General features: G+C 38.0%; 2 protein-coding genes across 3 annotated transcripts in view; one reads left to right on the top strand and one right to left on the bottom strand.

Annotated features, from left to right (window-relative positions):
- Positions 1-15427, bottom strand: part of LOC106152434 (ammonium transporter Rh type B) — a 43453-nt gene that overhangs the window by 25623 nt on the left and 2403 nt on the right. Inside the window, exon 2 of the mRNA XM_087017863.1 lies at positions 15016-15087. Coding sequence (XP_086873989.1) covers positions 15016-15087 — 72 coding nt within the window. The remainder of the gene's footprint in view (positions 1-15015; positions 15088-15427) is intronic.
- Positions 5204-10417, top strand: LOC147760597 (uncharacterized). Of its 2 annotated transcripts, XM_087017865.1 has the most exons (5): positions 5204-5434; positions 6834-6987; positions 7872-9087; positions 9402-9493; positions 9725-10417. In XM_087017865.1, exons 3-5 carry the CDS (start codon positions 8277-8279, stop codon positions 10310-10312), a joined length of 1491 nt encoding a protein of 496 aa, XP_086873991.1. In that variant the 5' UTR covers positions 5204-5434; positions 6834-6987; positions 7872-8276; the 3' UTR covers positions 10313-10417. The 2 variants fall into 2 exon arrangements, with proteins under 2 accessions (XP_086873991.1, XP_086873990.1); XM_087017864.1 differs by lacking the exon at positions 6834-6987.

The following is a 15427-nucleotide window of genomic DNA, read 5'->3' as shown; positions in this document are numbered from 1 at the left end:
CGGGTGTGAAAAATAATGTTAGCTGTCACACCTGCATGTATTAGGTAACTTTCTCTTATCAGTCGGGATAAGAACGTTCAGCCGCACGACAGATGGGCATGTGTGAAAAACTATGTTCGCTGCCCTGCTTCCAAACCTTTACTGTTAACATAGTTTTGGTGTATTTTGTTGGTTAATAAATGATAACCACGTAGGGAATTCATCTTCTTTTGTGTATCTATCCTTCAATTCGTTCTCTGTTCATTTTAACAAAATAGTTCAGACAAAGCGATCGAGTAAATGTAAGTACACGGTAAGCGGATAGCTGAATCGAATATGGCTTTCTGAGCCTCGACGCATGTGACGTCACTCGCCTCAAAGCGCCACCACGCGGGAGTATCGTAAACTACATTCACACCTGCATAAAATCGGCTTTAAAAACTAAATAAACGTAAGAACTTTTTTTTTCATTACTCAAAAATGACTTTTGGGCACCTAATGGACAGTTTTAACCCTTTTTTTCATCACAGTATACCTTTAAGGCATATACAACGGCATGACTCCAATAAAAAAAGCTGTTCTTCAAGCCGGCACCAGCAGATCAATAAGAATTATGTAATGAATTTATGTAACAAAGCACAAACAAAAAAGGTTTCAATTATGCTACAGGTTTTAAGCATACTTTCATATCAGTTACCTTTCTCTGAAGCCACAAAGTCTATTTGTTAGTGACTAGATTCAGGAAACTTTGGTGTCTGTCGTTTTCTGATTGGTTTGCTGAAAAAGCTGAGTTAACATATAAGATCATCCAAAAATCATCAAGGAATACAAGAAAGTGACGAGGCATTCAAACATGATCGCCTTATCAATGCTGTTTGTGTTTTTACTTCTTAATTGGGATCAGCATATCCTACAACCCAGACGATTCAAGAATCATGCGGCATTTTGCAAGCTGTTGGCAATTTCGAGAAAAACGAGGGCTGTTAATTCAAACATATCTTTTGGGGCTTCACCGCAGGGGAAAGTAACTGAAATCGAGGTGGAAAAGGAGACCCTAAACGAAAATGTAGGAGTAAAAAACGCGACTACTACCGCGTGTCCATCTTTATTTCCCCCTAAAAATGTTACCAACGTCAGTGGACAGTTCGAGAATAGGACAGATACGAAGAACGAAACTGGAGAACCCACCACAGGAACAAAAGCGACAAATGATAGCAACCATTTCCCAAGCAACCAAACTGTTGCTAACAATTTTCCTCTGCGCAACATAACACTTGATTTACCATTTATTGAGGCAGATTCATCAACAATGGCAAGTCCTATGAAAGAATACTTTCTGTTTCCTGTCCCCGTTAATAGACCATTTTGCACCAGAACAGGGAATATGTTGTCTAACAGTGTCATTCAAGTTACTTGTTTTTGTGACGATGTATGTGACGTGTTTGGCGATTGCTGTTCTCCCTACAGTTTTTATTGCAATGAGACCAAGGTCACAGGACTTACCCTGCACCCAAATGATTCAGAATGTTGGTTACAGGGAACTAGAGATGTTTGGGACGTTTACAGTAAATACTATTGGGTTATATCCACTTGTCCCAGTCAATGGCCAGATAAGACCGTTCGGGAAAAATGTGAATTCAGAGGGAGCACTTATGACATGAGCCTTCTTCTCCCTGTCTCGTCGACAAAGGCCAATTTAACATTTAAGAACGCGTACTGTGCAGTATGTCATCGTGTCGAAGGCCATCAAGCATGGACACCGAAAATTGCTTGCGAAAGTACCCAAGCTGAAGCGTTCCAGAATGCAAAAACAACTACAGAAATTCTAAACCAAATTCAAATGACGTCCGATTGCATGATATTCTTTGATAATCCCAAGCGTTATCCGGGGCGTCCATGCATTGGCCCTGGGGGGAGTCATGACCCCATGACTGGCCTCGACGACGGAAAGTGCCCTCGTGGTGCCGACGTCAAACTGACTGATTTGTGCCACACAGGTCCAGTATCTGTGACGTATTACCGTAACAGCGTCGGGGACCGTTACGGACGCAATATATTCTGCTGGTTGTGTCGAGCGCGGTCCAGTTCTCCGATTAGATTGCGAAGGTGTGATGATAAAGGTGGGGCATTTTGATATTTTACCTTTACAACTGTTAGTCAAGTTTTATTACTCTTTTAAGAGATGTTTTTTTCTGTTTCTTCTTAACGCCAGGAGGGCTCGTGTCATTCAGTCAAGCTGATTGCACTCAGCGAAAGTTGTTTCCATAATAAACCGATTAAGTGTATGGGATATTGTCTCACGTGGTATGATAGGAAACGCAGTTTTCTACCTATGTTATTGTACGTGAAACATGTACATGTACATGTATATCCACAGCTACTGTAACAAGAACTATTTTTCTTTTTTTCCCTTTTTTTTAAGATGACAAAATGAGAAAATCATTTGAACCGACCGGTTTCTCCGCCATTATAGATTTCAAGAGAGAATCATGTTGCCAAGGAAGCTGGGATGAGGTAATATGAACATGAAAGATACAAACTGTCCTTCTGGTGATTTTTGATTCTTGAATTTTGTTGTTTGAAGTGCATTGGAGTTCACCAGCAATTAAGTTGAAGATGTCAGATACCATGATGAATCCATATACTAATTTAAATAAACCTTCAGTATGTTTGTTTCAAATTCAAACGATCGAATTTTATGTGTTGATATAATAATAATTATAATAAAAAAAATAATAATAATAATCTATGTTTCAAATTTACAATAATACAGGTATAAAATGGAAGTTGATATCACCTGTAGAAAAAAATTATTCAATAATATAAAATCAAAATTAAATCAATGGTGCACATTAAAAATACGGGTTTTGATGTGTGTGGAAATTGTTTTTAGAGACAATACTCGTGACATTGATGACATAGGTATAAACAAACTATCCGCTGGATGGTGAATGTATCTTGTTATAGTAAAAACGGTAGTTATAGCAGTTATTCTGAAATCTGTGCTTGTCTTAAGAGATTATTACAAAAAGAAAAAAAAACAAAAAAACCAGGCACTAACTTTGAATGTAGTAATGGATTAATGAACCATTGGTAAATATGGGAAAATTGTTGTTTTCCCCAGGAATTGTTTTTTTTTTTTGGCCAAAGTGAACAGTTGTTATCCTATTATGTGAAACTATCAGAAAAGACGTACATTTATATACTTAACCCTTGCGTATTTGCCAGTGTTTACTACTTGTATCAAATCTGTTATAACTCCTTGCTTGTACGTAATACCAAACCCTGTACAGAAACTACTGTAACAGACACCGTGAGTGACAAACCCCTTATTTGTTTTTATTTCAGAAATCCTGCCAATCTTTTCAATGCCATGGCAACGATGTGTGGGGTTTTCTGCCTCTGACTGAAATCGTCAATCTGCAGTACTTTTTGACCATCAAACTGATTCCTAAGCAACACATTGATGGTTCTTTTGATGCACGTCAACTTTGCTACGTGTTCGACGTGTTGTTTAAAGAGAAAGATATCCCCAAGATGCTTCAGCAAAGGGCATGGGAATACGTCATTGGAGGTTCCTTCCATTGTGTTCTGCCGTCTGCGGGATTAAATTACACAGCTATTATGATACCAATTAGACTGAAAAAACCTGTCACCCGACTAAGTGATGGTTTACGTTTGTTTGAGCACTTTGAGGATGAAGTTGCAGCTTTTCTTCAAAAACACCCTCCTCCTGTTTTCGTAAGCGGTATCGGTTTTGACGTTTTTGTTGTGAGCAATCGGACATCCGGGATTTCTAGAGAGTCAGCCATCCCTACTTCACAATCGCCTGGAAAGGACACGCTAGAAGTCAAAACAAATGCTGCCTATTCCAGTGAATACATGTATCATATTCCCTTCGTAATCCTGATGGTACTAGCATTTATGTGTGTGTAATTTTGCCGCACTCAATCTGATTCTTATAGCAACAGAATGAACGTAATTTGCCATCGAGTTATCATTATAATGACTGAGAATAAAATTGCAGAGGCCACTAATTTTTTTTTTTTGGGGGGGGGGGCGAGAAAGTGTTACTCTTTGTTTTTAGTATGGATTGTTTTTTGAAAGATATACTATTGATTGGCTCTATATCGTTTGTTTCAATGGCAACAACAATTCTAAACCTGGCATTTTCTGTGGAAAGAGATGGATCACTTACAGTCTCAAGGCTTGCTCATTTCCGTTGCAAATCCAAGGCAAAATGTAGAAACCTTTTGCAAAAAGAGAAAAGAATAATGAGGGGGAAAACAAATCAAGCAATGAGTAGCGCATAGTATTGCTGGATTTCTCAATCAATTCAAACTGCATCCATCTCTAAAGGAACTACAGCTGTACTTGTTGCTAAGGTTTTCCAAAGTAACCATAATAAATCACATACTGGATTTTGATTTTGATTCAGTCTATTTTGTCTGTGTTTTTAAGTGAGTTTCCAAACATTTGCTATGGCCTCAACTGTGTTCTCACTACTGTCTAGTAATTAAAAACTCATGAGCAGAGGTCACTTATGGATGTAAATAAATAAAATAAAATCACCTTGGCAAACATTCAGACAGACACAATTCAAATTCCCTGACAGGTCTTCGATTTCGTATTTTGTTATTAAAATCGCATTGTATAGTGCAGCTGCCCCAAGTTAAAGATTGCTTAATGAGTGCGTGATTTCATGATTTAGAGAAAGCTGTTGACATTTAAGAGACGCCGTCATTATGATATTATTCCTATTTTTTAAAGAATGAAACACAACACTGATGATTTACTATTACTCAAGCAGAACTGACAACACGAAGAGTTGTCCTTTTTTCACCAGAGACGCCTTCAGAACCTTACTAGACCCTGAAATAGTCTACCTGACGTCATGAGACGACCGGTCGAGCCGAAACGCTCATTGACATCACAATCACACCAGAGATATCAATGTTCGACTAACAGGTCCATTTAAAATGCCGCGAAACTTTTTATGACAACTTGCAGTGTCTTCATTTTAAGAAAATGATAAAACATGCGATTACGTACGGGCGATTAGGTAGCAGCACCGAGAAAAGTAACAGTTAATAAGTGTCTGTATATGGATATTATTGCACAAGGTCCAGCCCCAGCCACCACAGAACGTTATTTTTTTATTATATTCCATGTTTGTCCAGAACATACACATATTACTCCATTTCCTTGTAAACACACACACACACACACACACACACACAATGCACATATACACACACGCACGTGCGTGCACACACGCTTCACACACACGCTCCACACACACACACGCGCGCCCGAGCGCACACACACACTCAGACACACAAACACACACACAGAACCACACACACACTCGCGCACACACAGAGCTGATTTTTTAGATTTAGTTTCAGATCATGCAAGGGGCATTCCGGGGAAAGAGACACCAACACATGTACAGGTAAGTACACTAAACATATACAGACGGATTTGGCAGCAGAACGTGTTTGTTGGGGGACACAATGGGATGTCACAATCATTATTATAATGCGCAACAAACACAATCAACATATGCAATACTGTGCTTTCCAATCTTAATGAGCTTTAAGGGGGGAATGTACCTAAATATCTCTAAAAAACATCATTTGGGTTTTTTTATGTCTAATTATTAATTAAATGTGTATCTAACGTTTAACGGAATAACCTTTTTACATTTTGAACAAAAAATGTTTTTTCTGAGGATTTTTCTGAGGCGGATTCAAGCGCATTCTGAGTATTCCAACTACATTCTTACAAGAATTTAGGTCAATTTGAAATTTCTTTCCGAATGTAGTACGAATCTTTAAATTTAGTCATTCCGGCTGGTTCTGCTTGATTCATGCTGATTTCGAATAAGTGTGACGGGGGCTTTAAGAAAAATCCCTGACTCCCTTTTGTAGTACTTTGTTCAAGTGTTATAATACCATACCTGAAAATATCATACGTTTAAAATGGTGTTTTTCTCCCCAAAACCCCAATATTACGTCACACGATGAAGTTGGAGCTGTGTTTCAAGCATAATTAGATGTTTTGAAGATACATTAAATGAATGTGATAGAAATAAAAAGCTAAGACCTTTATTTTAAGAGAAAATCTCCAACCTACATTCTCCCCTTGACTTGGATCAAAGTAAGGGGTCACATAGGCTGCATTCAAAATCCACAGACTAACAGACCAGCAGATCAAATACAGGGGTATAGCTTATTTCCAAATGTTTATTTCCAAATATTTATATTAATATTTGCTGTTTTGTATTGTATTCCTTTTCTCCTAATTAGTTTTTTTAACCATCAGGTGATAGAGCTCAAATAGCAATTCCGGCGAATCATTCAGAACGTAACTCAGCGTGTCCAAAATGTTGATTTTGTTTGTCTTTATGACTCAAGCTTAGGACAAAAACACATTAAGAAGTTGAAATTGGTCATTTCAAGTATTCAGTTTCCAGATATCCAACAAACTATGGAAATCTTTTTTTCCATGGAAGGCAATATCCATGTAGCCTAACTGTACTATCACTCTAAACGACCTCTTATTTTTTATTAGAAAGTAACTGAATTTTTTTTGGTCTTCAAGGGGTTGTTTCTAGATATATGCACTATACATGCATGTAACAACCGATTCTCTTAAGCATATTGCTATGGGACCAGGATATGATACATGAATACATTGCTTTAACATGCCATTTTGGAAGAGGAATATCTCACTGCCACTGTGCGGGACAGGTACTGCATACCCATACTAAAAGGGGTTTTGGACGTTTTTTTTTTTTTTTTTCACAAGTTTTCTTTGGAATTAAATGCTATCAAATGAGAGTTTTTCAGAAATTGAAAGTACAGAGATGACTGTTGAAAGATATGTCAACAAAAGCTGCGTTATTATGGACATATACAACAGCAAAATATCGTTCTGCAAACCGGTGTTACGTAACAGAGAGTCCTCCATGACAGAGAGTCCGCTTCCCCTTCATTTGTACAGGTAAGCATCGCCCTATCATTCTGACCGACTTAGCTCAGGCTAACCCTAACTATTATAACTAAATGGAGGGCAAACTTTCTGTTACACAGACCCCCAGTTTCGTTACACCGGCACCAGCGGAAGATAGACTGGCTCAAATGAGACCCTAGAGCAAATTAAGCTTGGTTTTCATTTTGGCAGCCTTGGGTATATATAAATATACAAGATGGCCGCCAATTCCAATACACACACTTGCATATAAAAGGCCTTGATCTTGGTTGATAACTGTTTATCAGCCCAACCATGCAAAAGAAATGTGGTAATCGAAATCCCTTTACTGTTTGGTAGTTTTGACAGATCCAATTTGGCCGCTAGCTGTCAAAGAAATAACATTTTATTCCAAAATTATCTGAAAATATTCACTTCTAAAACATTTATAACCACAAATTTCAATGCGTTTTTGAAATCGAACTTATTTGCAAATTTTCATGCGGTATAAATATATTTTTACAAATGGTTAATTTTTTTGTATATATAAGTACACAGAATACACAGTGTATTTCGCAAGCTGTGCACCTGTTGGAGCATCAGTAAATGCTGCAAATCAGTGTGTAATCTGCATGACCTTAATGTAAGCGAGTACAAACAAAAAGGGTTTCAATTATACTGCAGGTTTTAAGCATTCTTTTATGCTAGTAACGGTTCTCTGAAATCGCAAAGCCTTTGTTAGCGATTAAGTTCAAGTAACTTTGGTCTCTGTCGTTTTCTGATTGGTTTGCTGAAAATGCTGAGTTAATATATAAGATCACCCAAAAATCATCAAGGAATACAAGAAAGTGAAGACGCATTCAAACATGATCGCCTCATCAATACTGTTTGTGTTTTTGCTTCTTAATTGGGATCAGCATATCCTACAACCCAGAAGATTCAAGAATCATGCAGCATTTTGCAAGCCGGTGGCAATTTCAAGAAAAACGAGGGCTGTTAATTTAAACACATCTTTAGGGGTTTCTCCGCAGGGGAAAGTATCTGAAATTGACGTGGAAAGGGAGACCTTAAATGTAACTGTAGGAGTAAATAACGCGACTGCTGTCGCGTTTCCATATTTATTTCTCCCTACAAATTTTACCAACGTCAGTGGACAGTTCGAGAATGGAACAGTCACTAAGGACAAAAGTGGAGAACCCACCACAGTAACAAAAGCAACAAATGATAGTAACCATTTCCCAAGTACCCAAACTGTTATTAACAATTTTCCTCTGCGCAACATAACAACTGATTTACCATTTATTGAGGAAGGTTCATCAACAATGGCAAGTCCTGTGAAAGAATACTTTCTGTTTCCTGTCCCCGTCAATAGGCCATTTTGCACCACAACAGGGAATATGTTCTCTGACAGTGTCATTCAGGTGACTTGTTTTTGTGACGATGTTTGTGACATATTTGGCGATTGCTGTTCTCCCTACAGTTTTTATTGCAATGAGACCAAGGTCACAGGACTTAACCTGCAGCCAAATGATACAGAATGTTGGCTACAGGGAACTAGAGATGTTTGGGACGTTTACAGTAAATATTATTGGGTTATATCCACTTGTCCCAGTCAATGGCCGGATAAGACCGTTCGGGATAAATGTGAATTCAAAGGAAGCACTAATGACATGAGCCTTCTTCTCCCTGTCTCGTCAACAAAGGCCAATTTGACATTCAAGAACGCGTACTGTGCAGTATGCCATCGTGCCGAAAGCCATCAAGCATGGACGCCGAAAATTGCTTGCGACAGTAACCAAGCTGAAGCGTTCCAGAATGCAAAAACAACTACAGAAATTCTAAACCAAATTCAGATGACGTCCGATTGCATGATATTCTTCGATAATCCCGAGCGTTATCCGGGGCGTCCATGTTTTGGCCCCGGGGGGCGTCATAACCCCATGACTGTCTTCGACGACGAAAAATGTCCTCCTGGTGCCGACGCCGACCTGTCAGATTTGTGCCACACAGGTCCAGTGTCTATGACGTATTACCGGAACAGCATGGGGGAGCATTTCGGACGAAACATATACTGCTGGTTGTGTCGAACGCGGTCCAACTTTCCAATCACATTCGAAAGGTGTGATGATAAAGGTAGGTAATTTCGATATTTTACACATGCAACTGTTTTAAGGTTTTTGGTCTTTTGAGAAATGTTTTTCCATTTTATGAGGGTTAACGGGAAATGACAAATATATAATTTACGGCAAGCAAAAAATGGACTTTTTAACTGGATGTTATATTGGGATCCTATTTAACCCATAATAAACAAGGCTCTTACCAACATAAGAAACGTGGCAATATAAGAAACGCAGTGTTCCAGTAATGTTATTCTACGTGGCACATGTTTATGCATTATCACAGCTTGTGAAACAGGGGCAATTTGTTTGTTTTCTTAATTTTTTTAGATGTCAAAATCAGTAAGTCATTTGAACCTATCGGATTCTCCGCCATTATAGATTTCAAGAGAGAATCATGTTGCCAAGGAAGCTGGGATGAGGTAATATGACATATTAAACATACAATTACTGTCCTTCATACACAAAAATTGGGAGATGTCGGATACTATATTCAATCCATATATTGTTTTAACTAAATTAGACGTAAGATATATGTGCTTAACCCTTGTGTTTTCGCCAGTGTTTACTACTTGTATTTACTTCCAAACCCTCACAGAAGCAATGGATATAGTCACCATGAGTGATAAGTACCTTATTTGTTTTTATTTCAGAAATCCTGCCAATCGTTGCAATGCCATGGCGATGACGTGTGGGGTTTTCTGCCCCTGACTGAATTCGTCAACCTACAGTTCTATTTGACTATAAAAATGATTCCTAAGCAACGAATTGAGGGTTGTTTTGATGTAAACAAAGTTTGCAACGTGATGGCCGTGTTGTTCAAAGAGACAGATATTCCCAATATGCTTCAGCGAGGTGATTGGGAATACGTCATTGGCGGTAGCGAACATTGCGTCCTACCGTCTGCAGAAGCAGATTACACAACTGTTATGTTACCAATTATACTGAAAAAATCTGTCCCCCGATTAAGTGATGGTTTACGTTTGTTTGAGCACTTTGAGGATGAAATTGCAGCTTTTCTTCAGAAACACCCGCCTCCCGTTTTCGTAGATGGCATCAGCTTTGATGTTTTTGTCGTGCGCAATCGGACATCCGGGATTTCCAGAGAGTCAGCCATCCCTACTTCACGATCGCCTGGAAACGACACGCTAGAAGCCAAAACAAATGCTGCGTATTCCAGTGAACACATGTGTTATATTCCTTGCGTAGTCCTGATGGTAATAGCATTTGTTTCTGTGTAATCTCTCTGGACTCAATCTGGGCTCTTAAATCAACAGAGCGAACATTATTTGCCACTGAGTTATCATTATAGCGACTGAGAATAAAATAACAGCTGTACTGAAGAACCGGTTGTTATTTATTACACGACCACTAATTTGATTATTTGGCGAGTGACTTTTTGAAGTGTGAATTGGGATTGTTTTTAGAAACATATACCATAAATTGACTCTCTGCTATGGCAACAATATACATGTAGGAAGCCAGAAAACATTTCTAAAATCTTGTATTTTCTGCGGAAAAGAGATGGGTCACTTACTGACTTAATGCTTGCTCATTTTCGATATAAATTTGAGGCCAAATTTAGAAAACCCTTGCAAAAATATCATGCAATGAGGAGCACATATTATTGCTTCATTTTCAATCAATTCAAACTATGTCCATTTCTAAAGGAACTTAAATTGTATTATTATTCAAATCATCGTTACTATTATTAAAATCGCATTCTATAGTGCGTGTGCCACAAGTTAAAGACTGCATAATAATTGGGGGATTTCATGATTTTGTGAAAACTGTTGACATTTAAGGCCACTAGTAGTAAAACGACCAAAGGCATAGATACAATGCCCTGTGCTCATAATTTTTTATAAAAGGCCAATTAAAGACAGAGATTGAGTGCAGTGTCCAACGGATGACGCTATACCGCCAGTTTGGGGGGGAGGGCGTTTTCGGTTTTGAGATTTTCTCTATAACCAAGACAGCTATTCAAGTGATTCAAACTGCCTCATAAAGCCGGGTGAAAGCACTACAATCGGATACCCAGGAGTTGTCTTTTAAACTATTTACTTTTGATTTTATCGTCTTTTACGTTAAATTACCCCATATTTCAATGGGTTTTTCACTTCAAAAGACGATAACTTTTAAACAAACAATTTCCTCTAAAATCCCTGATATCCGTCTGTAGTCCACATTCCCAACAACAATTAGTGGAATTTCCGTAACGATCAGTTGCTCAGAGAGTGAGATATACTTGAAAGCGATTCACTTATCTCGTCAATCTAGAAAGCTGTGAAAACAGCCAAAAACGTTCACGGGTTGGTTAGGGGTTTCTCGTCAGATCGTCAGAATGCCCTGAACGGAGCATATTCTTCAGAAAACATGCCCAACTAACGATAACTTTATCCAAATACACAAATTAAAAGCTCATTTTGTAAATTTTGGGCTTTAAAAAACGTCCTTTTTCATCGTCCTGGGAGTTAATGAGCTACGTGGTCACGTGGTCCGACGACGACAATCGAGCCACCAGAGGAGAGAGCCAAGCAGTGAGTTAAGCTGTCAAACTGAACTGCATTGTCTACCTGTAAGATGACTTTTCTGACTCCTGAGTTCATACTCATTCAAATCTCTTACCCGAGGGGTCTAAATCCTCGTGAAGCCGTGTGAAGCCATTTTCCAGTCTGTTCAATTCTTTAACTACCATTAATTATGGTTATCCCAACTAGTATAAAATAGTGAATTCGAATGACTTGAGTGTACATTTGATCATTCGATATGAGGTCCATGTTATTTGTGAGATTCAATTCAATTCAATTTATTAAACCCTTTCGCCCGACGGCTCGTTAGAATGAAATGCCTTAAAAATATAAAGTCATAAAACAACAACAATACAACTACTAGTAGTAATGATAAAAACTCATCGTTAATCTTAGCTCCGATGCACATTTTAAGTTCTTTCGTAGGTTGTTTAATTGTGAAACATTAAGTGATAACAATTTAATTAGCTTGAAAACACCTTGCTTTGTGTAATTAGTTTTTTAATGTATTTCTGCCTAGTCGTTCTGTAGCAAAGACATTTTTAAATTCTTAAAAGAATAAAATGAAATTCATCCTCGATGTCATCTAAGATACAAAGTTTAGAGGTTCTTAGTTTTTATTTGTGTCTATTTACCTTCCAGTTTCTACAGCTAGGTTATGTGATGAAACTCTAAATTTGGCAATTAATTCCTTTTATTTCTGTGAAATTAGCTTATTTAGACAGAATTGCACTGTAAAATTATCAACAAGATGTTGGTACAAAGCCCTTTACTCCTTGTGGATATTTCTCCAGTCAATGTTTGTGTGAAATTATTTTTCAATCTTTACTCTATCAAGGACGGTATCAAATTATCGGATATATTTTCGAGAAAAATTAATGACAAGCCAAGTGCCTCCAGTTCATTCCGTACTCAAATTAGCCAATCAAATTTTTGTTTAGTAGATCTTTATAGCACGCTGTTATAATACAATTTTTCAAGGAGGAGATTTAAATCAATATTAAAAAATTGTAGCCTTATGCTTAAAAGAAGTGGGTATCTCCCGGTTTCATAAGTACCAAGTTATGTACGTGTTGTGTAAGAACTACTGAAAAAAGTAAATCAAAATGAAATATTATAACGCAATGTTGTTTTGCTGTCATCCGTGATCAAATAAGAGACTTGTCATTGTTCTGGACGAAGGAAAACACGATCTGACTTGTTCGTTACAATGGTTTCTCTGTTATACACGCAAAGTCTCATTACATCCCATTGTGTGTTCATGTCTCTGTGGTCGCGGGGTTTACCTGTCTGTCCACACATATGATCACATTAATACACCTTTCACACCGGGGTTTGTGAAAATTGCCCTTGTCACCCTGTTAGTTTGGAGGTCTAAGCTTGATCAAGTCCGTGTTAAAATTTCTATAAAGCTTTGCAGGAAAAATTCTTCCTTTGTTTCTCTAGCTCCTTTATAAACCTGATGTCAAGATTATATCTAGTGCCCCCAGATCTGCAGGAGCTGCTCTTTGAAAATAACGCACAGGTAGAGTTTTTACCTGAGATAAATATCGCCAGCGAGAGTGCGTTCGATACTCTCAAGACAAAGGCTGCAGGAGAGTTGAAGGCCACTTAACCCTCCAGTTAAGAGGTAAAGGAAGTTCCAGTTATGTGGACGATTAAGATAGGACTTGTAAAGGTAACACGCATTGTTTACCTCAGTTTAATAAAAGTATGTGTAACCGACTGTTTATATTTTCATAGCATGGCAACAATGACAAAGATGATTAGTTTTCCAAAAGTTTATTCAGTTCAATTGTGGCATATAAAGTCATTTAACGGCCTGACGGTGGCATAATAAGGTATATAAAAAGAAGCATATGTAAGAAGACGGCATATATAAGGCCCCCTGACAGACAACTTCGGACAACGCCTAGAGCACACAACCGCACACAACACACGTGCCTCTTGGTCTCTGCACACACAGTGAATGAATATAAAATTCACCATGTGACTTCCGGAGTTACCGGAAGTTACATAAACTGCTAAATATCCATGAGTGTCTTGTCACTTGCAAGACGGGTTGCCAGAGCAATGGTGCGTTTACAATTGATACAGAAGATTTGTACATACAGGTGACTTTAACTCGCAGAGGATTTTCGATTATATTCCGTGAAAAATACACTAAATTTATTTAAAATAATATCATGGTTGGCCCCCCAAAAATGAAAAAAACTGTATTTTTTCTATATCATAATTTCTCAGCTGTGACATTGTTGTATTTGTGTGACATACCGGCACTGCTCTGACATTTATATCACCTTTGTGACACAATCTGACTTGTTCGTTACAATGCTTTCTCTGTTAAACATGCAAAGTCTCATTACTCCCATTGTGTGTTCACGTGTATTCTTACTATAACGCCTACATATACTGCCTGAAGTAAATCAGTGAAGTATCATAATTGCAGTTTGCCTCAAGACACATGAAGACACGATAGAGCCGGCCCAAAATACCGCTTTTTTATAGGTGTTAGGCGTTATTACAATCGACACCAGTTCTTCGAATATCTTTCACCCCCAGACCCAGGGTCGACGACCAATCTGTTTAGACCGCATCAACACAAAGGACAACCGAACGGCTGGTTTTATACAATTATGAATTTCATAGACAAGGTGTCTTATACTGAAGGCGTTTAAGATAGCAAAAACGAAATGATTTGCATGGCAACGCTTGGTGTGTCTGTGCAAATTTTCTGACTTAATCATAATGATTTTGACCCCGTATTTATTTATGAAAAACGGGGTCAAAATCATTGACAAAAATATGCCTATTGACATTTGCAATATCACAGAAACTGAAAGGAATTTTTTTCAACAGTGGCGAGTGCTTTTTGAATCCCCGTAAAGAAACCCTACAGTACTTTCATCTGATAATAAAACTGACTCCTGAATCCTGGCCCACACTGTGCATTGGAATCTAACCAAATGTTATAAGAAAATCCCGCTATGGACTCGAGGAATAGTACCTGATATATGATCTTCACTTTTTATACAGTGCATGCAGTTTGTCCGCTAGGACGTCCACGGGGGTAGTCACACTTTTATGTACATACTTTAAATGTCTACCTGTGATTTCATTTTTTTTTTCATTTTGAGTGTTATTATCAAGTTGTTAAACTTGGGGGCATACAATAGGATGTACGCTGCAATTGTATTATTTTATTTCATTCTATTTTTGTTTTTTAATTTAATTTAATTTTATTTGTCCGTTTAATTTAGTTATTCGGCTATAAAGATATGACATTGTCGTCTTCTTGGGAAACATGAAATAAATAAAGGCTACCGTATCCACTTATCTGTTGCAATCACTTATGCGTCCCTTTCTCTACAGCTTCATAACATATCAATCAACATAGCATGCTACAGACTTACTTGGATAATAAGACTTCAACTTGTTTGCTTTCGGGTCAGAGTACACCCACTGCCTCCAGTCTGTAGTGGTACCTGAAGGTAAATGTCATTGCGTTAGATGAGCAGAAGAACACAATTTTATCTGGCACATCCTCGAATGGACAGGAATGAAAGAAATCCCCACACATGCACAAGGGAGCAGGGGAACAAGGGCACGGATTTTAACCAAACAAGGCGAGGAAAATATAATATTAGTAGACAAGGATATTGTGACTTTAATATATGGGTCACAAAGATAAAAAACATTGCTTTTGTATTGTTTACTTGAAAAACTGTTTTTCTTTTACTTTCTTTTTTTTTCGAGCTGAGTCCTGGTGAGGAGGGAAGGGACGTGTCCTATCGTCCCCACAGTCGGATCTGCCATTTGTCTGTC

The sequence above is a fragment of the Lingula anatina genome, chromosome 7 (assembly GCF_051362555.1).
Source record: "Lingula anatina isolate TDL-2025a chromosome 7, LinAna3.0, whole genome shotgun sequence".
NCBI lineage: Eukaryota > Metazoa > Brachiopoda > Lingulata > Lingulida > Lingulidae > Lingula > Lingula anatina.
The sequence above is the reverse complement of the archived record's forward strand: the minus strand, read 5'-3'. Positions and strand labels throughout refer to the sequence as shown.